General features: G+C 38.5%; 1 protein-coding gene across 1 annotated transcript; it reads left to right on the top strand.

Annotated features, from left to right (window-relative positions):
• Positions 1–12,665: 12,665 nt before the first annotated feature.
• Positions 12,666–17,936, top strand: LOC114459198 (kelch-like protein 10). The gene is made up of 3 exons (XM_028441525.1): positions 12,666–13,062; positions 13,336–13,799; positions 17,924–17,936. Exons 1-3 carry the CDS (start codon positions 12,724–12,726, stop codon positions 17,934–17,936), a joined length of 816 nt encoding a protein of 271 aa, XP_028297326.1. The 5' UTR covers positions 12,666–12,723.
• Positions 17,937–27,912: the final 9,976 nt, after the last annotated feature.

The raw sequence follows: 27,912 nt of genomic DNA, 5'->3' as shown, positions 1-27,912 counted from the left end.
CACACCCTCATTCCTTCCCAGTATAAAACAAATGAAACCAGTTTACCCTCATTCTGCTGTGATGCATCACCAGTTACTGTAATTAAATACACCAACAGCTAAACCTGTCTTTGTTCCAGAGCCTTTTCAGATTTGAATGTAGTCCTAGTAATAATAATCACATTAAAAACACACTTCAGATCAGGCTTTACACCACCAGGATGTTTGGGACAATCACAGTTACAGTTTTTCTCAGTTGTTAAACATAAATACTGCTATTTGAGACACAATGACCACAACGTGTAACTCATGCACCCCTCTACTATGCTCACTGACTGATCACATGACCAAACACCTGTCACAAAGGTTTATAATTATCAATCAGAGCTTCAGCATAAAAGGACAACAGGTGAGTGTTTCTGTTTTGGACCAATGAATGCCAACATTAGAAACAGAGGCGGAGCCAGAGGAGTGAGAGGAAGAGGAGGAGGAAGAGGAAAGCAAAGGACTGTAATCTCTGATGAGATCTGAACCACTTTGGTTGATCATGTGATCAATCATGGTGTTACAATGAGGGAAGTCACCACATTGTTCACACACTCAACTTTGAATGAAAAAAAAACATCCTTTACGCTGGAAAATATGGAAATAATCGCTTTGTGAATGTGCGTCAAACAATTTAAGTTGTGTACAAATTAACATGATTTTGCCAAATTAAATTATTTTCATGATTCCACATTTCTTAATGCAGTCCAAGTATGATCTATACTATGAGCTAGTGTCTATATAGACAAGAGAAAGGTCATCCTACAGGGTCATATCTCATCACCATATATGGAATCACCTTGCTCTAGAAATAGATGAGAAAAAGACAACCTATCAATCAGTGAAACAGGGAGCTTGTTGTTTGACCCCCCAAGTTTAAATATATCTCATTGGTACACTGACTCAAAAATGAAGGCCTCTAAGCTCTTTGCTGTGATGTATAAGAAACAGTTCATCTTTGTTCAAAAGAGTATAAACTTTTTAATATCAAGATGTTAAATACTTTGATACACTTCAAGAACATTAGCTGTTAGCAGCTAGCAGAGCGTTAGCTGTTAGCAGCTAGCACTAAACAAAAACAGGTAAAATAAATAACTAGCTAAACAAAAAACATTGATCACATGGAAACAGTGGTCTATTAATTTATTTCATTGTAGTTTATTTTAATTTTAAGATAACTGTACTGTACTTAATGCAAATGTAAAGAGTGACGTCACAGTTTATGTTGTTACAATTAGGATTAGCTTGATGTTGATGTGTGTTCATTACTGATATTTTATTATTTATTGTTACATATGGAAGTTTTGGATGTTTTCACAAAATATGAATGTCAATAGTAAAATATTTTAGTATTAATAATAATAATTGATGAGCTAAATTATCACTGGAGCCACTATAAATGTTTCTATTTAGTATCAAAGTTACAGTTTGTACTAAAGTCTTCAAGCTGCAGCTGTTTAAGTTCAATTATTGTTGTTTTTATTTTGGCTAAAGCTATTAGTGCAATGCCTTTATTCTAATAATATTAATAATTTGTAATTTGAACCTGTTACTAAGATCTTTATTTAAATTAACTTTTATTTAATTGTCTGTGTTTGCTGGGACTCTAACACACCGTCATTACTTCACTGGATAAAATATGTAGAACCAGTCCAACCTGAAGCTGGTCCCACACACACACACACACACACACACACACACGCACACACACACACACACACACACACACACACACACACACACACACACACACACACACACACACACACACACACACACACACAAACAATATGTGTGTCTTCAGATTAATACATGTACGTTGGTGTACCTTGGGCACTAAAGGTTTGGGAGCCACTGCGTTACACTACACGTAGCTAGAGATTTATACATTATTATGGGTATAATTCAACATATGTGTCAGTTTGTTTCACTTTTTAGGGTTGGAGTCAATTACATTTTTCAATTACAATTACGTCTTCAATTATCCATGTTTAATTATGACTGAAATACAATTACAGTGACCACCATTTTTTTCAATTTCAATTATTATTGTCCCCTGAAAGTCAATTACAATTATATTCTCAATTACTAAAGTTCAAATTCAATTAAAAACAATTACAATAATAAATACCCTTTATTTCCTTACTGTGTACATGACAATAAACATAGAAATAGATGCTCTAAAGGACCAGATTTGCTTTAGATGCTTTGGAAAGCCTTTGATCAGTTAGAGTGGCTGTATTTATGTATTTATATATTTAAGTGTAACTATTTATGAAGTGGGTTCAAACAAAGGCTGGACTAAAATCATCACCAATGGACACATTTCATCTATATTCCACACAGGGAACATACAATCAATAACAATAGTAAAATGTAGAAGAACAATGAGTTAAGAACAGTCAGAACATGCACTCTCACATGCACACACACGAACAGCATCACACCTGTACATGACATCCACACCTGTCATTTACAGTAACACACCTGGACAAACACATCCTCTCATTCATTATTGATAAACACTAACCATCAGTTCAATACACAAAGTACATTTCATCAAATCCACATGAATGTGTTGTTGGTAAGTTGTAAGTCATGTGGTTCAAACATAGTGTCCACCTCAGTGTCCGTGTGAGCAGCTTTGATTGTTCCACAGACACTTTTGAAGTTCTACAGTGAACAGAAAACACTCACTTTGACTTTTCAGGTGTGTTGTGAGCTCGTTCCATTCCTTTATTCCTTTCTATGAGAAGGATGATTGTGGCTATGGTACACTGCCCCCTGGTGGAGGCTCGTGTGCTTCTAGTTGTCACAGCAGAAGTCAACTGTACAAAGTTCTTAGGAGGTGCTGGTGCACAGTGATGTCACATTCTATGGGCCAATCGTATTGATGCAAATCTTTGAATGTTGTCAAAATGTAACAGTGAATATTTCTGAAGGACTAAACAGTGATGGTGTTGTGGTGGTTTTCAGCGTTAGATGCTCTGGTGGGTGAAGTTAATGCTTAAAAGTTTAAGGGGGAGTAAATGTCCACCGAGAAGCCACAGGGGTTGGAACTGTCGTTACCTGTGGTCACAGATTTTTTCACGTCACAGATTTTGGCACAACACCGGCATTCGGCTGCCTTTTTTTTTTTTTTGCACTCGGCTGTCACTCAGCACGGCTGTGGCTCTTTGTGATGTCATCGACTAACCGACGTCGACTCAACAAGTGTTCACATAAAGTCAACCTTTAAAATGATCAAGTCGTTCAACCCATTTTTTATACATATATAATATGTATAAAAAAATATATATATATATCAATTTGTATGTTCTTTTTCTGAGTGAATTTGTCTGTCGTGTAACGTTACAAAAACTATTCCAATATAACAACAATAGGAAAGCACGGTGATCAAAGTCATTTATTTGTTAATGTGAGAGTTCTAAAATCTTTGTTAACATCAATAATAAAGTGGTTCAGAAACCGACACATTTCAGAATAATTGTCTTCATCAAATGCTTTTTTACATCATCCACACCCTCACGTAAAATTAAAACTAAAAATCATCTCCCTCACTTTTTACAGAGGGATTAATTGTTGAAATTGAAAATCTGTCTGTGTGTCTGTGTTTATCAGTTTTGTCTGTGTTTGTCAGTATCTGTCTGTCTGTCTGTGTTTGTCAGTGTTTTGTAGACATCACAGAGATATATTTATTTGTTGCAGTTATAACAATAACTTCCTTTTGTCCATGAGCTGAAAAATGTCAGTGAGTTCACTGAGGTTGATGAATATCATTGATTCCTTTGATTACAGACCTGTCTGTGTCTGTTAGCACAGCAGTAGCTCAGAGAGGCACAATGCTATGTGTGTGTGTGTGTGTGTGTGTGTGTGTGTGTGTGTGTGTGTGTGTGTGTGTGTGTGTGTGTGTGTGTGTGTGTGTGTGTGTGTGTCTGTGTCTGTGTGTGCGTGCATTTAGGGGCCCCATCATAAAGTCAGCAAAATGATGGTCCATTGTTCTAATGTGATTAACACTTATTTATTTATCTGAATAATATCCACTGTTAACCAGGAATGTTTACTATTATTATAGTCATCTCCATCCATCCATCTTCTCCCGCTTAGCCGTTTCCGGGTCGCGGGGGCAGCATCCTCAGTAGGGAGGCCCAGACTTCCCTCTCCCCAGCCACTTCCTCCAGCTCTTCCGGGGGGACCCCGAGACGTTCCCAGGCCAGCCGAGAGACATAGTCTCTCCAGCGTGTCCTGGGTCTTCCCCGGGGCCTCCTTCTGGAGGGAGGCATCCTACTTAGGTGCCCGAGCCACCTCATCTGGCTCTTCTCGATGCGGAGGAGCAGCGACTCTACTTTGAGCCCCTCCCGAATGACTGAGCTTCTCACCCTATCTCTAAGGGAGAGCCCAGCCACCCTACGGAGGAAACTCATTTCGGCCGCTTGTACCCGTGATCTTGTTCTTTCGGTCATGACCCAAAGTTCATGACCATAGGTGAGGGTTGGAACGTAGACCGACCTGTAAATCGAGAGCTTTGCTTTTTGGCTCAGCTCCCTTTTCACAATGACGGACTGGTGCAGACTCTGCATCACTGCAGACGCCGCACCAATCCGCCTGTCGATCTCTCGCTCCATCCTTCCCTCACTCGTGAACAAGACCCCGAGGTACTTGAACTCCTCCACCTGGGGCAGAACCTCATCTCCAACCCGGAGAAGGCACTCCACCTTTTTCCGGTCGAGAACCATGGACTCGGATTTGGAGGTGCTGATTCTCATTCCGGCCGCTTCACACTCGGCTGCGAACCGATCCAGTGAGAGTTGAAGGTCACGGTATGTTGGAGCCAACAGGACCACATCATCTGCAAAAAGCAGTGATGCAATACTGAGGCCCCCGAACCGGACCCCCTCAACGCCCTGACTGCGCCTAGAAATTCTGTCCATAAAAGTTATGAACAGAATCGGTGACAAAGGGCAGCCCTGGCGGAGTCCAACCCTCACCGGAAACGATTTCGACTTACTGCCGGCAATGCGGACCAGACTCTGACTCCGGTCATACAGGGAACGAACAGCTCCTATCAGGAGGTTTGATACCCCATACTCCCGGAGGACCCCCCACAGGAATCCCCAAGGGACACGGTAAAATGCCTTTTCCAGGTCCACAAAACACATGTGGACTGGTTGGGCAAATTCCCATGACCCCTCAAGGACCCTGCTGAGGGTGTAGAGCTGGTCCACAGTTCCACGGCCAGGACGAAAACCACATTGCTCCTCCTGAATCCGAGGTTCAACTATCCGGCGGACCCTCCTCTCCAGTACCCCTGAATAGACCTTACCGGGGAGGCTGAGGAGTGTGATCCCTCTATAATTGGAACACACCCTCCGGTCCCCCTTCTTAAAAAGAGGGACCACCACCCCGGTCTGCCAATCCAGAGGCACTGCCCCCCATGTCCACGTGATGTTGCAGAGTTGTGTCAGCCATGACAGCCCCACAACATCCAGGGCCTTGAGGAACTCCGGGCGGATCTCATCCACCCCCGGAGCCCTGCCACCGAGGAGCTTTTTAACCACCTCGGCAACTTCAGCCAAAGAGATAGGAGATCCCACTCTCGGGTCCCTGGGCCCTGCTTCCTGATTGGAAGGCGTGTCGGTGGGATTGAGGAGGTCTTCAAAGTATTCCCCCCACCGATCCACAACGTCTCGAGTTGAGGTCAGCAGCGCACCATCCGCACCATACATAGTGTTGACGGTGCACTGCTTCCCCCTCCTGAGACGCCGGATAGTGGTCCAGAATCTCTTCGAAGCCGTCCGGAAGTCGTTCTCCATGGCCTCACCAAACTCCGCCCATGTTCGGGCTTTTGCCTCGGCGACCGCCGTGGCTGCACTCCGCTTGGCCCGTCGGTACCTGTCTGCTGCCTCCGGAGTCCCACAGGCCAAAAAGGCCCGGTAGGACTCCTTCTTCAGCTTGACGGCATCCCTCACCCCCGGTGTCCACCAACGGGTTCGGGTATTGCCGCCACGACAGGCACCGACTACCTTGCGGCCACAGCACCGATCAGCCGCCTCAGCAACAGAGGCACGGAACATGGCCCACTCGGACTCAATGTCCCCCGCCTCCTCCGAGACATGGTTGAAGTTTTCCCGGAGGTGGGAGTTGAAGCTCCTTCTGACGGGAGACTCTGCCAGGCGTTCCCAGCAGATCCTCACTATACGTTTGGGTCTGCCGGGTCTAACCGGCATCCTCCCCCGCCATCGGAGCCAACTCACCACCAGGTGGTGATTAGTTGACGGCTCCGCCCCTCTCTTTACCCGAGTGTCCAAGACATGCGGCCGCAAGTCCGATGACACAACTACGAAGTCAATCATCGAACACAACAAGAACAACATTAAAACTTACTTTAACTTAGTCACACACACAGAGAGCCCTCATCCCTTAGAATGTAGTGTTAGTACTGAGAATGGATGCACTCAGAAAGGAAATGACATAACAACCAAGCAGTTTCAGAATAAAAGAACTGTAAACATAAGACTTTCTGACAGACCATTATGTATTGATTTTTTTAATTGTGCAAAATAGATAAATAAAAAAAAATCAATAATATTGTTACAAATAATTTTTTTAATTATTTAAAAATTACTTCTTTTAATTTATTCATTTACTTAATTTTTTTTTAAATATGTATTTTTAGAAAGTAAAAGTATAATTTAATCAGTTTTTTTTTCATTTTCGTTATCACGAGACATTTCAGGTGACTCTATTTCATTTCCAAGTGACCCTACACAGGGTCACGACTGCCAAGGTATGAATTATTTTTTTAAATGAATGTTATTATCACTACATGTTTTATTTTATTTTAAAAAAATATATTTTTTATTTAAATATATATATATATAATGTTCAAAAAACCGTAATTTAACCCACCAGGGCCGGCCCGTGGCATAGGCAGTATAGCTAAATGCTAGGGGGCGGCAAAAATAAAAATAAAATTATGAATTACACAATCAAAGCGCTGATATTAGTAAACTTAACTTGATAGTATTATTAATAATTAGTTAGTCTAGTTTGATTAAAATTAAAAAAAAAGTTTTACTCCCACATTGATTGACAGTTGTCTGAAGCGTGACCCAGGGCAGCTGGACCAGATGTTTACTGTTTACTGCTGCAGCAGTGACGTCATGTCTAAACAACCAAACTAATGATCTGGTGTCCAGGGAAGAAAAACACAGAAAGAAGAGGAGGAAAATGTGGAAAAGCCAGAGGTAAGTCGGTGTTTGACTATCATGGATTAATGAATTGTCATGTTTTATCAAACAAGTTAGCAGAGTGACTATGCTAAGACATGTTAGCAGCTAGTGCTAAACACAAACAGATAAAATACTAGCTTAACAAAAACACTGGTTGCATGGCAACAGCTGTCTATTTTACTTTACACAATTCACAAGCACAATTGAAGATTTACACATGATACTTCATGATAAATACACACAGTTACTGTTATTTGATGTGTTAAGTATTCAGCATTTATAAATACATATTTAAGTTTTCAGTAAATCATTAACAAAGTATAAGCTTTCTATGTCAATGTGTAAGTAGACAAATGTGGTGGGGCTATGTCCTTATTTTATTTATATGTTTGTGTCAATTTTTAGGATTATCATTATTTTTTTATGTCACTTTACAGCAGTTGACAGACACTTGAGGGTAAAATCCGCTAGGTGGCAGTGTGACTGTGTGGTTACCGTGTTTTCCATGTGCACTGTGGAGGGAGGTTGAGTGATAGTCAGCTCTCTTTAACACTAAGGAAAAAAAAAAAGATCAAAACATGGGATTTTTGACGTGATGTCTGTCCAGTTTGTATGTGTTTGTAACACCACGGCCCAACTTGAAGGACCAGAGAGGAAGACAGAGGACGCTGAGAACAACTCTGTGCTTGGTTGAGAGTTTATTTTAACTGTCCATTGGTTCAGCAGGTCAAACAGGTTGTTAACCTGGACAAAGGAAGAAGAGGGAAAGTTAGAATCAAAGCATAATTAACAATTTTATCATGCTGGGATTTTATATCTGCATTTAAATGAAAGAATCTAAATTTACTGTTATTTTTAGTTAACTTGATCCATTTTCCTGATTTAAACTAAATGCTTTTGTAATATTAAACAGTATGCTCAAATTATACTCACCTAATAAACCAATACACAACTAAAAATCAAACCTAAAATGTACTTAATTTATAAATAGTTATTATAAATCCTTAGTTTGAAATGTATTTAAACTTGGAAATACTTGTAATCTCAATTACATTTTCCTCAAATTGCATTTATTTATTTATTTAATGTATTTACTTACTTATTCATTGTTAATTTATTAATTAAATTGTAAACACATATTTTACTAAGTGTTAAGTATTAATATCCATCACTTTAAACGAACCATTATAATTTTCAATTTATGACATCACCTGGAACTTTTTCTTTATCTTTAACTAAAGACTTACTTTTGATCATTTTACTTTAGTTATTTAACCAAATAGTTCTTTTATTAACTTAAACACTACTCAAATCAAATATTCTACTAAGAAAGGATGACGTCTCACTGATCAGACCATTCCATCTGCTGCACAGTTAGTGCATTGCACACGCCTGCCTGTCAAACACGCGCTGACCTGTCTGTCAAACTCACGCCTACCCAGAGTATTTTATCCTTAACGTACATTACCCAATGATTAACATACCGTCTCTGCTCCTCTCTCATACACTGCACTCTAATGTCAGCTGGATGGCTCTGCTCGCGCTGTGCGCCCTGCTGCTCTGAGGTGATGTCCTCTGCCCATTACGCAGCTGATCCAACCCCACCTGATGGTGCACCGCCCTTTTAAGGCCCTGCCCCACGCAACTAGACAGCCCAGCAAAAGAAAATGTTTTTCTTTAAAAGAAAGAAAATAAGAAAGTAAATATTTTTTATTCTTTTTTGGATGGTTTGGACTTCACAGTGTCTGATACTGTGTACTTGTCATGATAGCCTGGACTGTGGGAGGAGTCTCAGTGTGAAGGAGGAGCCATGCTGAATTCTAACAACACGAGGACCTGTGGCTGTGGAGTTGACAATCGTTTCAGATTCTCAGAGCTTCAGTAGGACTTGGATTTCATGTCTCCTACACCAGTAAGATCTTTCCAACACTTGTGACTCAGAAACCCACTCCTAAAACGGATTTATTTTCAACATTTTTTTTGGACTGAGGTAAAGTTGTGCACAACAAAAAGGGACTAAAGCTACAGCGTATTTTTTTTTTTTTTTTTTGGCCAGTTTTTTTTTAATTTTTTTGTTTTGGGGAATAAATTGTGGTATTGTTAATGCAAAAACCTGTGAAAATTGTTAAAATAATAATTTTGGTATAACAACCTAAGCAGTTTGTGTCTGTGCATTATTCTCTGTGTGAAGTCTTTCATTTTCTACAGCCAAAGACTCATTTGTTTATTTTTTTTATTTTTATTTTTTGTCTTTACCCCAAACCAGGACATCATTTAATGAAAGTGGTGATTCCAGACCTTTAGTTTAAATTTTCACAAAATTTGTTTAGAACCGGTTACACATACATGATAAAACACGTGAAAATTGTGGATATATTTGTGGATATTTTTGAGACAAAACTCTCCCATAGAATGGATGGAGCTTTTTTAGCTTGTGTTGGTTCAAACTGTTTTATAAATCACCATCAAAAAGACACTATTTTAATAAACAGTTTCTTTGTTCAATACCTCTGTGAACTGCAATTCTTTAAATTAATGTGTTCATTTCTACAATTTCAGTAATGTTATGTTAAATCTGGACGTTTTGCATCTTTTCACAAAATAGTAAAATATTTTAGTCATAAGTGTTTAGATTAAAAAGAATACTTGATGAGCCAACCCACCTCTATCTATCTATCATTTATTTGTATCTTGTTTTTGTGCAAAGCCTTACTCTAATAATATTAATATTTATTTATTTATTTATTTAATTATTTATTTAATTATTTTTTTTATTTTTAACCTGTCAGTAAGATATTTAAATTGGCTTTTATTTACTTGTCTGTGTTCTTATATGTGTATGTGAAACCCTTTCATCAAAATTAAATAAAATGTCAAAAAAGTAATTTTGCTCATGTTTTCTCCTTCTATAAAGCCTCTTTGTGGATATATTGAAGACCACTATGCAAGTGTTAGAAATTATCCTGATAATAATAATAAAACAATAATGTAAAAATCAATTACTTGGAATAAAAAAAAAATGCATATAAGGGGGCACTATAAGAAAATCTGGCCTAGGGCACCAGAGAGGTTAGGGCCAGCACTGTAACCCACCATGGAGGAGCAGTGGGCTTCCTCTCTCCTTCCTCTCTGTAGATTCTTCTGAAAAGCACTTCAAGACTTACTTTTTTAAGAAAGGGTCCGAGCCTTACCAACTCAGTCTGAGCTGCCATATTGATGGTATTTTCTTATATTTCAATGTGTCTTTGTGGTGATTGACAATAAACTGGACTGGGGGAGGAACACTGACTCCCTCTACAGGAAGGACCAAAGCCGCCTCTATTTTCTGAGATGGCTGAGGTCATTCAACATCTGCAGGAAAATGCTGAGGATGTTTTATGAATCAGTGGTGGGGAGTGTGATCCTCTACGCTGTTGTTTGCTGGGGGAGCAGACTGAGGGTCACAGATGCCAACAGACTCATCCACAGGGCCAGTGACGTTGCGCATCCCTAATATATATATATATATATATATATATATATATATATATACATACAGTATATGAGTGAATGTCTCAGACAATAGGACACTGTGTATAATGTACAGGAACATCTGTGCAGAGTATGGGCTGGAAACCCCAAGGTCAAAGTGGGAAACACCTCCAAAGGTGGTAGAGAATGACCGAGCCAAGATCCTGTGGGAATTCCAGATACAGACGGACAGAATGGTAATGGAGAACCAACCAGACATTGAGGTGGTGGACAAAGAGCAGAGGAAAGCCGTTATGGTCGACATAGCAACACCAAGTGACTTCAACATCAGGAAAAAGGAACACGAGAAACTAGAGAAATACCAGGGGCTCAGAGAAGAGTTGGAGAAAACCTGGAGGGTGAAGGCATCAGTGGTGCCCGTGGTCATTGGGGCACTCGGGGCAGTGACCCCCAAACTGGAGGAGTGGCTCCAGCACATCCCAGGAAATACATCAGACATCTCGGTCCAGAAAAGTGCAGTTCTAGGAACAGCAAAGATACTGCGCAGAACCCTCAAGCTCCCAGGCCTCTGGTAGAGGACCCGAGCTTGGAGGAAAAAAGAGAGACCGCCCGAACCTAATGTTTGTGCTGATTATTGTTAACTGACTGCAGAGTGTCAGTAGTTCAGTGGTTCAGTGAGGACGTGAACCAGTTTCCACTGAGGATCCAGTAACACTAACTGCTCTGATCATAACCAACTCCCCTTTGATTGTTAGAGCTTTTCATTTTAATCCAATTTCCTTTGCAGTGTGTTTCTGTTTGACCGTTTGTGTAGTACTTTGCACCTTCTACATTTCTTCGTTGAGTTTCTAGGTGTAATTTTTAGTTGTTTTTTTTTTCCCTACAAAGTATTGTCATTGTTTCCACTAATTTGGTTTATTGCTCCATTTGGTAAATTAATAACTACGTTGTTTGGTTTTTACACCATTCTAACTGGTCATGTTACTCCTACTTGACTCTGAGACCAAATGAGTCGTTACAAGGTTAACATTTAATTGTTTGGTTCCCTGTATGTTGCACAGTTTGGTAGTTTGTTAAAATGAAGGTGTAAAAAGTCAAACAGGAGTATTATCTCCAAGTCCTTTTTAGAGACAGGTACATTCATTGTACCGTACAATGCAAAATTGTGTTGAAATGAATGACCAAAGGAAACCTTACACATGATCATTTTAATTAACACACCCAGTTCAAACAAGAAAAAACATTACAGCAGACATCTGATCTCAACTGTCTGCATGCTTCAAACTGTAGGCTCAGTGTAAACTAATAATAAACTAGAATATTAGCATTTCCTGAAGTTCAAGTGAGGATGCAGAGCTGAAACACACCCTATTTGGCTACTGGACAAAAAAAGAACACCATCCACCAATCAGGAGCCAGCAAAAGGAATGTCAGTGTGAATTTCATTGTGACATCATCACACACTCTGCTGATGACATCATCAGGAGCTGATCACACATCAAAGGACTCAGCAGCAGATTGAGTATTCTTTAATGAGGGAAAACCTTCAGAGAGAGAGACACAATAACCTACAAACTCCTTAGACTCAGTGAATTCCATCCATCCATCCATTTTCTTACCCGCTTATTCCCGTTTTCAACAGGGTCGCGGGGGTCTGCCGGTGCCAATCTCCGGCTCTCATAGGGCGCTTGGCGGGGGTACACCCTGGACAGGGCGCCAGTCTCAGTGAATTTACTTAAGAATATAACAAATTGTCAACTTAACAACACTCAGCAAAGCTCTTTTGCTGGTAACTATGGTAACATTCTGTTTGGAAGTAAGGGAAGCTTTCGGTTCTAAAATGCTTTGATCTTCTAGGTTCGAAAATGCTTTGATCTTTGAAGTTCTAAAATGCTTGGACCTTCACATGATCTTCATTGTCAGAACATTTCACAAACTCCTTGGACTCAGTGACTTTACTTATTATATTCCTGACAACAGCAATATTTTTGATCTAATGATGGAAGTGCATCAGTTCAATGTAAAGAGTCTGGAACAACCATGCTTTGAATTTCTGAAGGATCGTCTCTGCCCAAAAAACTGCATTGGGCTGTGGCAGTTTACAAATGCCTGTTATTTTCCCATTTTGCTTCAACTGAAGAATGAGGCCTTTCACTTTATCTGTGAGAATTTTGAGGAGGTTTCACTCTGTGAAGAGTTTTTGCAGCTTGAGGTGCAGGAGCTGGCTGATATCCTGGGTCAGGATGACCTTACTGTGACCCAGGAGAGCACAGTTTATCAAAGTATTTTAAGATGGATAAACCACATGCCTGAGGAACGACAGGGAGCCATTTCTACTCTGTTACCAAAAGTACGACTGGGGCTGATGGACAAAAGTTACATCACAGACAATGTGCTTAACAATGATGTGGTAAAAACAAACCCTGAGTCCCACCTCTTCATCTCTGATATCCTTAAAGTCATGTCTCAACCTTCGTTACTCTGCTCTGAGTCTGGGCTCAACAACACCTTGTTTTGCCGTCGTTTGCTAAACGCCGTCTTACTGATGTTTAGAGTATATTCTAAGACCATAGAGGCCTTTGACTACAGAACTAACAGCTGGATCATAGTTCACACTCATCCTAGTCTGGAGAATCCCATGACTCACTTATTCCTCTACAGCACTGTCTTCCTTGGTAGATGCTTCTACATTGTGTGTGGTGGTTTAAGTTGGACAAACCCCTCTAACAGAGTGTGGAGGTTTAACCTAGTCACACACACTTGGCAGGAGATGTCACCAATGCAGGAGTCACGGCGCTGTGTGAGTGTTACCGTGCTAAAGGGATGCATCTACGCTATGGGAGGCATCAGGAATCTTACCTCACACAGAACTGCTGAACGCTACCAGCCCAACATCAACCAGTGGACGTTCATTGCATCAATGAATGAAGAGAGGAGAGACGCCAGCTGCACCACACTGAACAACAAGATTTACATATGTGGAGGACAGAGTAATAGAGTACTGAATACTGCTGAGTATTACAACCCAGACACCAACCAGTGGACACTGATCACTCCTATGGGAACACATCGGTATAAACTTGGAGTCGTTGCATATATGGGCCACATTTTTGCAGTTGGAGGAAGCGATGGGTCCAGAGATCTGAGGTCTGCTGAGGGTTATGACCCAGTGACCAACACCTGGTACGATGTCCCTGAAATGGTCCACAGACACTGGAACTTTGACATTGCAGTGATGAACAAGAAGATCTTTGTTGTCTCTTGTAGAAGACAAAAAAGAATTGTTGAGTGCTATGACTACACTACAAATACTTGGTCTGTGGTATTTTCTGGCCTGAACCACAGTGAGTATGATTGCGTGAAATGCTGTGTGATTTCTGGACTTCCCAACATGACTGAGTACTGTTCACCTCATAAACCCATCATACCCAGGACACAGGTCTAAAAAAAGTCTAAAGAGCAAATGTTATTTTCCATGATCCTAACTGGGAGTGTAACCTGCTCTGACCAGGTCTGTGTGTATCAATAAAAGTGTTTAAAGACATTAGAAGAACTAATGTGTGAATAAATGGATCAGTTCATGTCTCAGCTCAGATGGGATGGTTTTAATCAGCCTGGATCAACCTGAGTTGGTCATGATTTATAAAAAAATACTACATTTTAGTGGTGACAACATATAACAGACGTGTAGATGTACTGAATTTAATTAGAATTAATGTCGTGGTTAGCAAGACAAGTATTCTAAAGGGTTAAAATAAGCAGAAATGAATGATTATTAGATTAAATTACTTGAAATCAAACTTCCTACAACACAATAACAAGTGAAATATACTGAATATAAACAAATAATTCCTGTTAAAATTGTTTTTGCTTTTTTAATTTATGCAAATGAAAGCTTTGGAACAAGAAGAAAACAACTAATCTAAGTAAAAAATGACTCAGTATTAGTGAAAAATGATTAAGCTGTTTCTTGATACAAGTTGACTCATCTTGAAATAAACCTAAATCTATATTAAAACTAAAACCAAAACCTTAAAACCAGTTTTTGTTGTTAGAATAAACATCTTATCAGAATCACAACCAGGAGTATGAGTACCATCAACATTTATTAACAGTATGAACCGTACACCAGAAACAGTGGTTGCTGCACACTTTTTATGTCAAATTTAAGACAATTTAAGACTTTTTTTTAAAGCAAAACCAACAGCAATGAACAAAACACATAATATGCTGCTGTATAAAGTGCTGTGATTTGTCACGTGAAGAAGGCAAAAACAAAATGATCAAACATTTGTGCAACACTACAATGTAAAGTATTCAAACATGTCTCAGTTCAAGGTCCATCTAACATGTGAGACCTAAGGACACTGAGGGAAAACTTGTGGCGTAGCTAGCCAAGTCAGGCACAAAACAACTTATTCAAAGGCATTGCAAACAAAAACAAACACAACAGACCTGACAAAATGCTGCTTGACATTTCAACCAATGATTTCCAGAAACAGGAAAACGTAAAAACTAAATACAGATAAAAACGGTGTATTTCTGATTGGTTTTAAAATCACAATAATCAATGGAAACATATTTTATTGTTTTGTTTGTTTGTCTTTTTTAGGTGACGACAGTTGCAAACACTGCAGCTTCTCTGTGAACTTGTAATATAGAATAAGAACGCTACGTCAACTGTATAAACTATGGAAGTATATCTGTACCATAATTCAATTTAAAATCCATTAACAGAAATACTTTTTCATTTTCAGAATATAGCTGCATTTTTTAACTCATAAATAAAATTAATAATAAATAATACATTTTCATTTTCTTCTTCCCTTAAACATGACGCTCTGGTGGGAGGAGTCAATGCAGACTGGAGAAGAACTACAAACGGTTTAAAATCAGATGATTTCAGGTCAAAATAATGTGAGCAGCTGATTTTCTGAGGGTGCACAGATCCTAGATGACTAAGATAGTTTATAAATGTGATGACTGGACTACAATAGAGTTACACATAAGTAGTTTGATATTTGCAACCACTGTTTATTTGTCAAAGGTCACATATTAATTCAATGAAACTTTATTTATACAGGGACAATTCCAACAATAGTCACCTCGTAGTGTGAGATAACAGGCAACACATTGTGTGATCATTGGTTTCTAAGAAGGGTTTACAGATGAAAAGCTCTATTATAGCTAACTGTGTGCTAATATGCTAATTATTGTAATATACAGTTTTTAAAAGCAGACATGATATTTACAGTAATAATATATTGTGTTTCTGGGTGTGTAAAGGTTACAGATATGTTCCAGTGAGTCATTATTATTTTGATATTAATTTGAAAATATATATATATAACTAATATTTCATCCCAAGATTCCTTTATCAATGCATATATGGTAAACAATACCAAAAGTCCATATATTAATAACAATAAAATGTAATAAATCTCCCCCAAGTGACCAAACTATAACACTGCATTTTTATTTTTTCCATTCATTATTAAATAATGATGACATGTATGGTGACATACGTCTGGTTTTAGACATGTCCTCTTTTGTTTTCACCTGGTGTCAGGGCTGTGTGGGGATATGTTACAAATTTCTGGGTTTTCCAGGGACTTTGAACGCATCTCGAGGCATGCGTTAATTTAAAAGATGTACCTCCACAAAAATGTGTTCTATCTGTCACCTGCAGTCATAGATTTTTTTATGATATACATATAGAATCAACTGCACTTTGTAAAAAAGACAAACAAACAAAATGATATAATGTGTTACCATTGTTATTTTGATTTTAAAAACAATCAGAAATACACCATTTTTTTGTATTTGGTTTTTATTTTTTCCTGTTTCTGGTTTTTCTGTTTTCCTGATTCTGATTTTTAAATTAATTAAAAAATTACAGGAAAAAAGTGCCATAAAGTAGATGTTTTACGTAATAACATGCTCCATAGTTAATTATTAGTTATGTTTGCTGTGTCAGCATGTCTTTCATGTAATGTAAGGAAGTGACTTTAATTCAATTTGTTGAAAATTATTTCCTAGACAAACAAATGCAGTTATTATGCATCATGCAGTGATAGACACAACAAACACATATACAGCTGTTATGTTACTGCACAATATCATATAAGTTAGCTGTTAGCATAATAGCTTTATATTGTAACAGCTCTGCTGTTTGTTGGATGTGTCCGTTGTAGATGTTCCTAATTCCTACAGCGTTGGCAGTCAGTGAAGGCAACTTGAGGATGCGTAGTGGAGATGTGTGTTTACAGTCTATGGTGTAGAGAGTTTGTGTCAGAAGTTAACTTTGGATTCATCTTTGTAATTTACCTTTCCATGTTTTATTTGGTGTGGTCACAGCAAACAGTGACTCAGGAATTTTCATGCAGTGAAAACTCCTGAGTCATGATGGTAAACAGCTAGGCAGGCAGTATTGGTTTCACGTTTATGGTGAAGTGCTACGAAGTGTCACAATGTGTGTGTGCACTCTGTGTATCTGTTGCACGGTGTATATTCTGTTTGCTTTGAAGAAGTAATCCCACTAAGTAATCCCCATTTTTAATAAAAACACTGGTAATCTGATTACATGTTTTTAAATGTACTGTAACAGATTATAGTTACATTATTTTTGTATCCAGATTACATAATGCTGTTACTAGTAATCCATTACTCCCCAAGCCTGTGTGTGTGTGTGTGTGTGTGCGTGTGTGTGTGTGTGTGTGTGTGTGTGTGTGTGTGTGTCTTCAAACTCTCTATGAGTGGCTCTGATTGGCTGCACACACACACACACACACACACACACACACACACACACACACACACACACACACACACACACACACACACACACACACACACACACACACACACACAGAGGGCCTCATAGCTCAGAGGTTATCCGACCGACTGTAGGTCGAGGCAATTCTTGGTAGTGAGGGCCAATCAGCTCTCGACTTGTGACCAAGAATTAACCAAGAATTGAGCCCGTCCACCAATCGCTTCCCGAACTCCCGCCCCACAGCAACCAAGAATTGACCAATCAGAGGACTTCCATCATTCTTAGCCAGCGGACTTGGAAAATTACCGGAGATTTTACTGTACCACAGCATCGCTCAACATTACATCGATTTTTACAAGGTAAGTGCAATGAACTAAGTAATTTGTGTTTTTAAAACACTTTTTTAAAAATGAATTTGCAGGGTGTCTGTCTAGCGAGAGCCATTTTATTATATTCACGCTCGTAATTACGACGCTTTTACCTGGCCCAACCCCCCACTCTACTTGTTTTTCTGGGGTTGTTTTCGCACAAACTCTTTGTTTATAGTGCTTTAAGTTACGGCAAAGTGTTAAGATTTATTTCCCAGTGGTAGTGTAATTCATCAATTAACGTAATGTTACAAACGGAAGCGTGTATTATTTATTTACTGTGTTCTTAAACTGTGTTCCACTTATTTGTAGATTTGTGTATCAAACATTCATTTATTCATTCAGTCAGTCAGTCAGTCAGTCAGTCATTCAGTCAGTTAATCGTTTATTCATTCATTTCCCCCTGATAGGGCAAATGTGTGTAGATAATTCAGTACTTTTTTATATTTATTTGAGGTTAGCATCTAGCTCCTCCTTTTTCTTTTAACAAGTTTTCTAATTAAAAACTTAGCTGTGTTAGGAATAACATGTTAATAACATGAAAATAAAAAAGGCTAATAAGGGAAAGCCATGGATGCGACCCTTGTCCCCGGAGGCTGTGATGGATAAGGCTCGAAGCAACCTGCTGGAACACAAAGGAGATCCATCCAACAGAAAACACTTACTGGGTTTCTTTGAAATCCAGTTTGGTGTGGAGTTTGGTGTGGAGAGCACCAAAAGGTGAATTAAACTAGGAAAATATTATATGAATATTTAATATCTGTCAATTTTGTCCCCTTATATTAATTGATGTGTACGTCATTTTTAATGTTCCTTTTTGTTATTTTTCACATTTATTTAGTTAATAATTTATTTATTTTCTCACACATTGAAAACGTATTAAAACATTGTTATTCATGTCAACAGCGTATTTACTGTTTTTTTATATAGTATTGGCTAATAATTGATCATTTATATATCTATGTTTTAGTTAATGGTGCCAAATAAATAAAATAACAATCAATATTTCTGTGTTTCTTTTTATTTCCACTTTTATTTATCAATCTATATTTAATGTATTAAAATATATAATTATTAATTAATTAATTAATTAATTAATTAATTATATTAATTGATTTGTATGTAATTTTAAATTTTCCTTTTTGTTATTTTTAACATTCATTTAATTATTCTTTTTTTTAATTTTTTATCTCACACATTGAAAAAGTGTTAAAACATTGTTATTCATGTCAACAGTGTATTTACTGTATTTTTATTTTGTATTGACATAGTTGATAATTTATCCATTTATGTTTTAGTTTAAAAACTATTTAACATAGCATTAGTCTAGCAATTGTTTTAACCTAGCATTAGCATTATTTAGAGTTAGCATTAAGCTAACATTAATTTTAACCTAGCATTAGCTAGCAATAAGTTATATATTTATGTTTTAGTTAATGTTGCCAAATAAATAAAATAATTACATTTCTGTGTTTCTTTTTTATTTCCGCTTTTTTTTTTTTATCAAACTATATTTAATGTATTTAAATATGGAAATATTTATAATTTATACATTTAACTTTCAGTTTAAAAACTGTTTCTATCAGATTTTCATGATTGAAAAAAGATTTGAAGACATTTTAATTGCATTTAAATAGTAAACACATTTGTTGTAAAATTCTGATCCGTGATTGAAGCGTTTTTACGCACACTGCACTGTGCTGCACTGTGATTGGTTGGTCAGGTTCAGGTCGAATCTATAAATGGCCCCTGCCGTCAGTCACACGTTGTCTTCAGATTGATTTCCATAGTGAAGTTCATCTCGATGACTCTACCAATATCTGGCTACACATCTCCTATAAGGACTTGTCACTGGATATTGATCACCAACAACTTTGGCCTACGTTTTCCACCCTTGCATTGCCAGAAACCTCGGACTTTCAAAGCGGTAAGTAAACTCTGACTGAGCCATTGATGCTAAGCTAATGATTAAGGTGCGGACGTGTGTGTGTGTGTGTGTGTGTGTGTGTGTGTGCGCGCGCGCGCCTGCCTTCTCACTAGGCCTTGAACATGTGTGCAGGCCTCAGCCAGTTATGCTAAGCTAATGATTGTGGCGCAGACACATGGCGCGTGTGCATGTGCGTGCGTGCGGTGTGTGCATGTGCGTGCATGCGGTGTGTGAGTGCGTGTGCGTGCGTGCCTTCTCACTAGGCCGTGAACATCTGAGCAGGCCTCAGCTAGTTATGCTAAGCTAATGATTGAGTCACGTATGTGCCCACCCGCTCGCACAGGGAGCGTGCACGTGCCTCCATTGGCACCGTAATTGTTTGAGAGTAATGTGCCTCTGTCATTACAGTAAAGAAAAAGAGCCTTTAACGTGGCTTTAAAATGTTTACATTGGATGTTGACTTCAGCTCTGCTCTGAAATTCTAATGTATCAATGAAACAAAAAATTTGATGGTTAAAAAGAAAATTAAAAAAAAACAAAACCTCCTTTTGTAATCACAGGCTTTCTCTCTGCGCCCGTAGGCTCCTCCCACTGACCAGTCTGTTTTTTCTACAATAGCAATTTGCTCCTCTCCGTGTAGGTTTATCCAACACTATTTTGAAGTCAACACAACATATCGTCTATCAACTAGAGCTGTTGGCGTAGTTATGGCGAAGGATTTTCCTGTGTCATGATAGGCCCCTCCCACTTTTCACAGCCTGCTCTATTTGCCATAGCAATGTGCTTCCATCTAATAAGATTCATCCTACAGTGTTTTGAAGTCAACACGACATGTCATCTTGCCGCTAGAGCTGCTGGCGTAGGACGGCCCAAGAAGCGGCGCCCTTTGAAAGCGCAAGGCATTGTGGTTGTTTTTGGTTATCGTTTGTTGTTTGGGGCTGTACGGTCATCATGTGTATCAAATATGAATCACTTTGAACTTTGCATTCTGGAGTTGTAAGCGTTTTCGTATAACGGCGTAGTTATGGCGAAGGATTTTCCTGTGTCATGATAGGCCCCTCCCACTTTTCACAGCCTGCTTTATTTGCCATAGCAATGTGCTTCCATCTAATAAGATTCATCCTACAGTGTTTTGAAGTCAACATGACATATCGTCTGTCCGCTACAGCTGCTCGTGTAGGACGACCACAGAAGCGGCGCCCTCTGAGAACGCAAGGCATTGTGGGTAAATTGGTTATCGTTTGTTGTTTAGCTCTGGACAGTGATCGTGTGTATCAAACATGAAGCAGTTTGAACTTTGCACTCTAGAGTTATAAGTAGGGATGTAACGATTAATCGTAAGGCAGTTAAAAATCGATTCATAGGTATCACGGTTGATATCGATTTTCTGAAAATTGAATCGCAGTACTTTTTTTAACCAGCAGAGGGCGCTATCCACAAGTGTAGGCGGCGGGCGGAGTCTGCTAATACTTTCTTTCTGGCTGCCTTCTACTCTTAAATATGTTAATAAATGATTCATTGCCCCTTTAGCACTGAAAGAATATATGTAATATTACTTGTATATCTGTAAAAGTCACGGTTTTCTATTAGCTCTGTCTGCTAGCATAGCTTCTCTTCTTCACTGCAATATATATGCATGCCAACCGACCACTGTGTTACCAGCGCCCTCTGCTGGTCCAAACAAATATGACTTAAATCAGTGCAATTGTTTTTTTTTTTTTTTAAAGTCCAATTGTTAAGGCACAAAATACATTTTCAGTTTCACTTTTAAAAGAAAAAGAACTATTATGCAGTTTTGCATTGTTTATTATAGAACCAGAATTTAAATTAATAGGCTTCATTTTCATTTGTATTATTCCTTTATTTATTTCATTCACAATTTATTTTTAGTCAAATTGCATTGTTTTGAATAGTTTATCAAGGAATTATTTTGACAATGAAAAATAAAAGGAAAATAGTACAGCATTTTCTAGTTTTTTTTCCCAAAAAAAAAAATTTGTCTACAGTCCCATTTTGCAAAATAAATCGTGAGAGAATCGTATCGTGAACCCAGTATTGTGAATCGAATCGTATCGGGAGTTGAGTGAATCGTTACATCCCTAGTTATAAGCGTTTTTGTATAACGCCGTAGTTATGGCGAGGGATTTTTGTGTGTCATTATAGGCCCCTCCCACTGGCCATGATGGGTAATTTGGTCATCGAGCGTTGTTTATGGATGGACAATCATCGTGTGTATCAAATATGAAGCAGTTTGAACTTTGCATTGAAGCGTTATAAGCATTTTCCTATTATAGCGTGCTGATGGCGAAGGATTCTCCCGTGTCATTATAGGCCCCTCCCACTGATCACAGCCTGTTTTTTCTTCCATAGCAATTTGCTCCCCTCTGTGTAGGTTCATCCTACAGTGTTTTGAAGTCAACACAACATATCGTCTGTCCGCTACAGCTGCTCGTGTTGGACGACCACAGAAGCGGCGCCCTCTGAGAACGCAAGGCATTATGGGTAAATTGGTTTGCGAGTTTTGTTTATGGCTGTTCGGTCATCATGTGTATCAAATATGAAGCAGTTTGAACTTTGCATTCTAGAGTTATAAGCTTTTTCCTAGAACGGCGTCCTGTAAATGCTAACCGTGTACATAACCTTAAATGACACCGGTCGAAAACACAAGGCATGATGGGAAATGTTTCAAAACAGTCATGACCAAGCTTGGGCACATGTCCTTTGTGTGAAATTGGAAGCTGATCGAAGTTTGTGTGTCAGAGTTATGGAGATTTGGAATTTTTTGCGTGCTAACAAAAATTAGCATTGCATTTCTGTGGCGGCGCCACGACCAAACCGTGACAGATACGAAAATTCTTTCGATAACTTTTCATCTTCAATGGGTCCTATGTGGTGTTGCCAAGTTTTAAGCGAATCGGATGAATCCCCTCAGACTAGTTGGCGCAGATGCGTTTCGAGGGCGAAACGCCATTTTTGACCTTTGACCCAAGATGGCTGACTTCCTGTTTGGTTTTGGGCGGGGTCACAATGTAACTTTTTGCTCATTCTGGGGCGCGTGCGTTTTCCGTCCGTTTTTTTTCACGCCACCAAATTATCAAATTTTTCGCCAGGCCTGAGGTGCGTGCAAATTTCGGTGAGTTTTCGGGCATTTTCAGGGGGTCGAATTAGCGATCAAAGGCGGGCGGGGTATAATATTACAAAATAAAGGCTAAAACAATAGGTTCCTCTGTCCCATTCTGGGACATCGGACCCTAATAATATCCAATATGATTATTTAAACATCTTACCGTTCAAAAGTTCATCACAGACTGTCTAATCTACTGTAGCTTCAATGCGCTACAATGGTATACTCCATGAGCCGCCATCGCTGTAAATAAAATTAACCATTAGAGTGAACGGAGTTGTTGCTACTCCCTCTGGTTGTATCCTAATGTTCCCTCCTATCTCCTTTCCTATCCACTGTTCCTTCACCCTCTGAAGTGTTTAAGTGGTGGCCATGATAAAGAGTGTCCAAGTTCTCTTTAAGCTAAGGTAAAGAGGCTCAATGCTTCCTTTATAACCTCCTTTAGCCTAGGAAACATTTAACAAACGTTAACGGTTTGATCCTTTTTGGTGTTTAGTTTGGTTTCCAGATTGATTGATTAATGGAACATGTTGTTGAATTAGATTCTAATAAAGCTACTGATTGGTTTCCTTCAGGTGGGGGAAAGCTACGAGGACACAGAGTGTGAACCATGAAGGTGGGACGGCTGCGTTCATCTACTGTACAGCAGTTAGTGACTGAACTGATCAGCAGAATGGAGATCAATAACACCAATACACATGTCTGCACTGCAAAAATTCACCTTAAAAAATAAGAAAAAAATATAATAAAATAAGAAAAATATCACTTAAGTCACATCCTATCTAGAACTGAACAAAATACTAAATAAATAAAACAACTCTTGTAGCTATTAAATACTTCATTTAAATACATATTAATCCTGTACTAACTCAAGAAACCATACAAACTGAGATAGAATCTATTAAACACGGTTGAGTTACTTCCTGCCTTGTTAGCGACACCATTTATTGATATAAAAATAAAAGCTGTGCAATGCATGAACAATATTAACAAACCAAACCTATGAACTGAAGTGACTGACACCATTACAGTAAATCCCACACTGTTCACTTTCTTTACATTTCCACAGAAGACAATCGTTTTTACAGAACTATATCAGGGTGCTGCATTTTAAGTGGGGTTAGTCAGTGCTTATTTCACTCCAGAAACCTGGCATCTTTTAGCTTTCACAAGTGCATCAATATCAGGCGTCTCATCCTGAGTGGCAGCCAATTTCAGGATGTTATTTAAGTGCTTGTGCGCGAGTCTTGAGCGTAGCTTTGTTTTATTGATGCACATTACAGAGAAAACTTGCTCACAAAGATATGTGGTTCCAAACATGCACAACATTTTTGCAGCAAGGGCTGTCAAGTTGGGGTAACCTGGCAAGAGATACTGATAAAATGTGTCCAAGCCTGCTGCAGCAAATTAGCCCTTCAAATCTGAGTCACACTGCAAGTCTAGTATTTCAAGTTGGATGTTGACGGGCAGATCAGAGGCATTCACGGTGAATGGTGAGCAAAAGACCTGAAAGTCTTTCTCCAGATCACCAAAAATCTGAAAGCATTGGTCAAACTCCCGCAATAGTCGCGTTATTTTATCTTTGTACAAACACAAATCTTTCAAACAAGGAAAGTGAGCTGCATCACCACCTGCCAGTTGCTCCTCCCACAATGAAAACTTCAGCTTTAACGCACATATGCTTTCACAATACTGTGTGACAACTTTGTTGCGCCCTTGTAGCTTTTTGTTCAAGTTATTCAAGTGTTCTGTGGAGGTTTTAAAGTCGAATGAAAGATCATGCATTTATTATTACATTAGTATTAGGCAATATACTAATGTAATCTATTTATTCAGTTGTCTTTGCATTCTGGCTTTTGATGTAAAGAACATTTATTATTGGCTGGTGACAAAAAGGTAACCTATATAGGAGACAGTGACGTGTCGTGACCACTAGGGCTGGGTTGGGACATTGCAAATCGAGACCACCAATGACAATTTCATATGTTTCTGCTGTCAAGTGTTAATTCAATTCAAATCAATTTTATTTGTATAAAGCAATTTCCAACAAAGTCATCTCAATGCATAATATAAAATTATAATAAGAAAAAAAAAACCCAATAAGATCCACATGAACAAGTGTTTATCCATCTAACAAAGTCATAAACACCATTAAAGAAACATAAACAATTATTTAATATAGCCTCCATACTCTCCCAACAAGATATATCTCATGACACGACAGCACATCTGTTGTTTGTATTGGAAACACAGAAACACAAAGAAAATGACAAAAACAACTTAGAACATCCTCAGTGAGGAGCATCCACAAAGTCAATCCTTCCTTTTGTTCCATTCACTGTGAAAAGTATGAAACATTTTCTGACCTTACCTTTGCTGAAGCTCTTTTAAAAGCTGTCGTTTTTCCTCAAAACAAAGTTTCTCTATCATCTCTAGCGCTGTCATCCACACTGTAGTGTTATCCCGCCCACTAGCTAGAGAACGTAGCAGCAGCAGTCACGTGGTATCAATTCACTAATGTATTGTGAACTTACATATAGCATTGAGCATAGCGCAGTTACGTGCAAAGGCAGCTCTCTACACTGCCTTTACACGTAAATGTTGTCATCTTGGGGACCTGACTGCGCATGCGCAAACACATAAAAACACGCAGTGGAAACGGAGGCAGAAGAGCAACGTGCCTTTGGGAGGGGGCGTGGCCTCCCTCTGCCTTACAGCGGAGTGAAAAAAAAACAAAAAACTGTGCAGCTGTTCCAGGAAATAGCACTGTTTAGTAATTTGGGCTACGAAACACACAAAATGCGGACACTTTCAAACTTATAGGTACTGTAGGCTATTGGAAATGGAAAAATAAATAATTTATAGTTGTATCATAATTTAAAAAAAAAAAAACATAAACAGTAAAAACAGTAAAAAACATAAACAGTAAAAAGTATCCCCCAAAATAATACTCAAGTATAGAACAAATACTCAAAAATACTACTTAGGTACAGTAGTTAAGTAAATGTACTTTGTTATTGTCACTGTCTGGAACACCATCAGGAACATCTTTCTTCCTGTTGAAAGAGATGTTTTGCCTCTCTATCGTTGCTGATCAGTCCCTCCAAGATTTCGCGGACAATTTCTGTGATTGTTGTGTCCTAAAATATCTATAGTTGTGGCAGCTTTTTTTTTTTTTTTAAAAAAAAAAAAAAAAAAACTGCATCAAAAGTTGTGGCATTTGAGGCTTTATTATTTTCTATAACTTTGCCTAAACTGGTCAATTTACCAAAAACCCTGATTGCCTTTGAATTTTTTCATAACAATACAGAAAAGAGCTCAGATTTACAATAATTTAACAAGATATGGATTATTTACATCACAGTTTAAAGGTTTCAAGTGCAGAGAATATTTTTGAAACAAAAACAAAAAAATCCTAAAATAAATATTTTTTTTCCTGTTAGAATCTCATCAATGCACTCATGACTTTTGCTACAAACACTTTTGCTGCAGACGAGTCTCATATGTTCAGTAATTTGTAAATGTGTGCACAGAAATACCACCAGGGGGTGCAAGCACCAATGATGATGCCATTTTAGACAGTACCTGTAATGAAGCTCTATCATAGGTCATATATAATAGTAGAGGTTTAATCAGGTTTTTTCTTTTAAAGTTCTTCTAGAGCAGCAGGAGATCATTAAACAGATGCCTTCGTGAGACACGTTTGATGTTATTTTGCTCAAAAGAGTTTAACTGTTGTGACACAGTCTGTAACCAGACTAAATGGTGATTCCAGTCACATCGAGGGACTCCTGGTGGCGGCCGGCTTCAGAAGTTGATGTGGTTTACACAAAGTGGACAGACTTCAGCCACGTTGTGGCGCTGAATCGACTGGAATCGTTAGTCAAATTGGTTAAAATTGCGGAAATTTGCGGTAATTGGACAGAATTGCAGGGCAGCACAAAATTTGCAGGGATTGGCTGAATTTGCATTATTGGTTGCGATTGCGCCATTGCAAATTCCTGGAGTCTGGCTGATGCTCCTTATGGGGAAATGTTATTATTTTTGATGGGTGCCATTAGATGAGATAAAGCCCCGCCCGTGGTGTATGTATGTGTGCATATTTTACCTGTCTTGTGCTACCATAATAACTCCTAATGGGCCTTGAAGAGGACAGTGTGAAGGATAGTGTGAAGAACAAAAGAGCAACTTGGAATTTCCCCTGCTCCTAATCAGCAGAAAATGACAGATGTCTAAACTAAAGATGATCTCTGATATGTGGTTCTACACTCAGGGTGGCTTTGATTTAACAACACTCAATTGTCCAATGTTTCAGCTGAAAGTGTGCAGGCTTTCTGTAATGCTACTGGAATTGTTATTTCCCTGACGGAGCCTTCCCAAGGGATCAAAAAAGTAATCTAATCGAATCTATATATTCATATCAAACATAATATACACATACACATGAATGTATATGACATGTACATAATAATAGTATTATAATATTTCATATTTATGACAAATTTCATCAATTAAATTTAGAGTGGCTATATATATATATATATATATATATATATATATTAATAAAAACCTTTTATTATGTTTATGGCGTATTCATATATTTTATACCATGATATACATGTCATATATTATTACTGTCCTAGGTAAAATAATTGTTCTTCTTTCTTATACTTACTAACGATATATGATTTAAAAAGCTTTTTAAACTGGTTTATGTTGGTGCTTTGTTTTATTTCATCCTTTAGACAGTTCCAGTGATTCTTCTTGCTTCTCTCGACGAGGTCAGTCGCACTCTCTGTTTCTCCCTCCCTTCCGTCTTATCTCTCTCCTAGCTGCTGCTTTGTCAGGTCTTGTGAAACTAACAAGAGCCTCTCTCTGCAACTCATCCAAAACCGGAATAATGGAATTAATTAGTTGGTCTCTCAGTGCTATCGATCAGATTTTTTCGACGCAAAGAACCAGGGGTGGTGACCCCGCATGTCCAAGCGGGA

The sequence above is a fragment of the Gouania willdenowi genome, unplaced genomic scaffold, assembly GCF_900634775.1.
Source record: "Gouania willdenowi unplaced genomic scaffold, fGouWil2.1 scaffold_273_arrow_ctg1, whole genome shotgun sequence".
NCBI lineage: Eukaryota > Metazoa > Chordata > Actinopteri > Blenniiformes > Gobiesocidae > Gouania > Gouania willdenowi.
The sequence above is the reverse complement of the archived record's forward strand: the minus strand, read 5'-3'. Positions and strand labels throughout refer to the sequence as shown.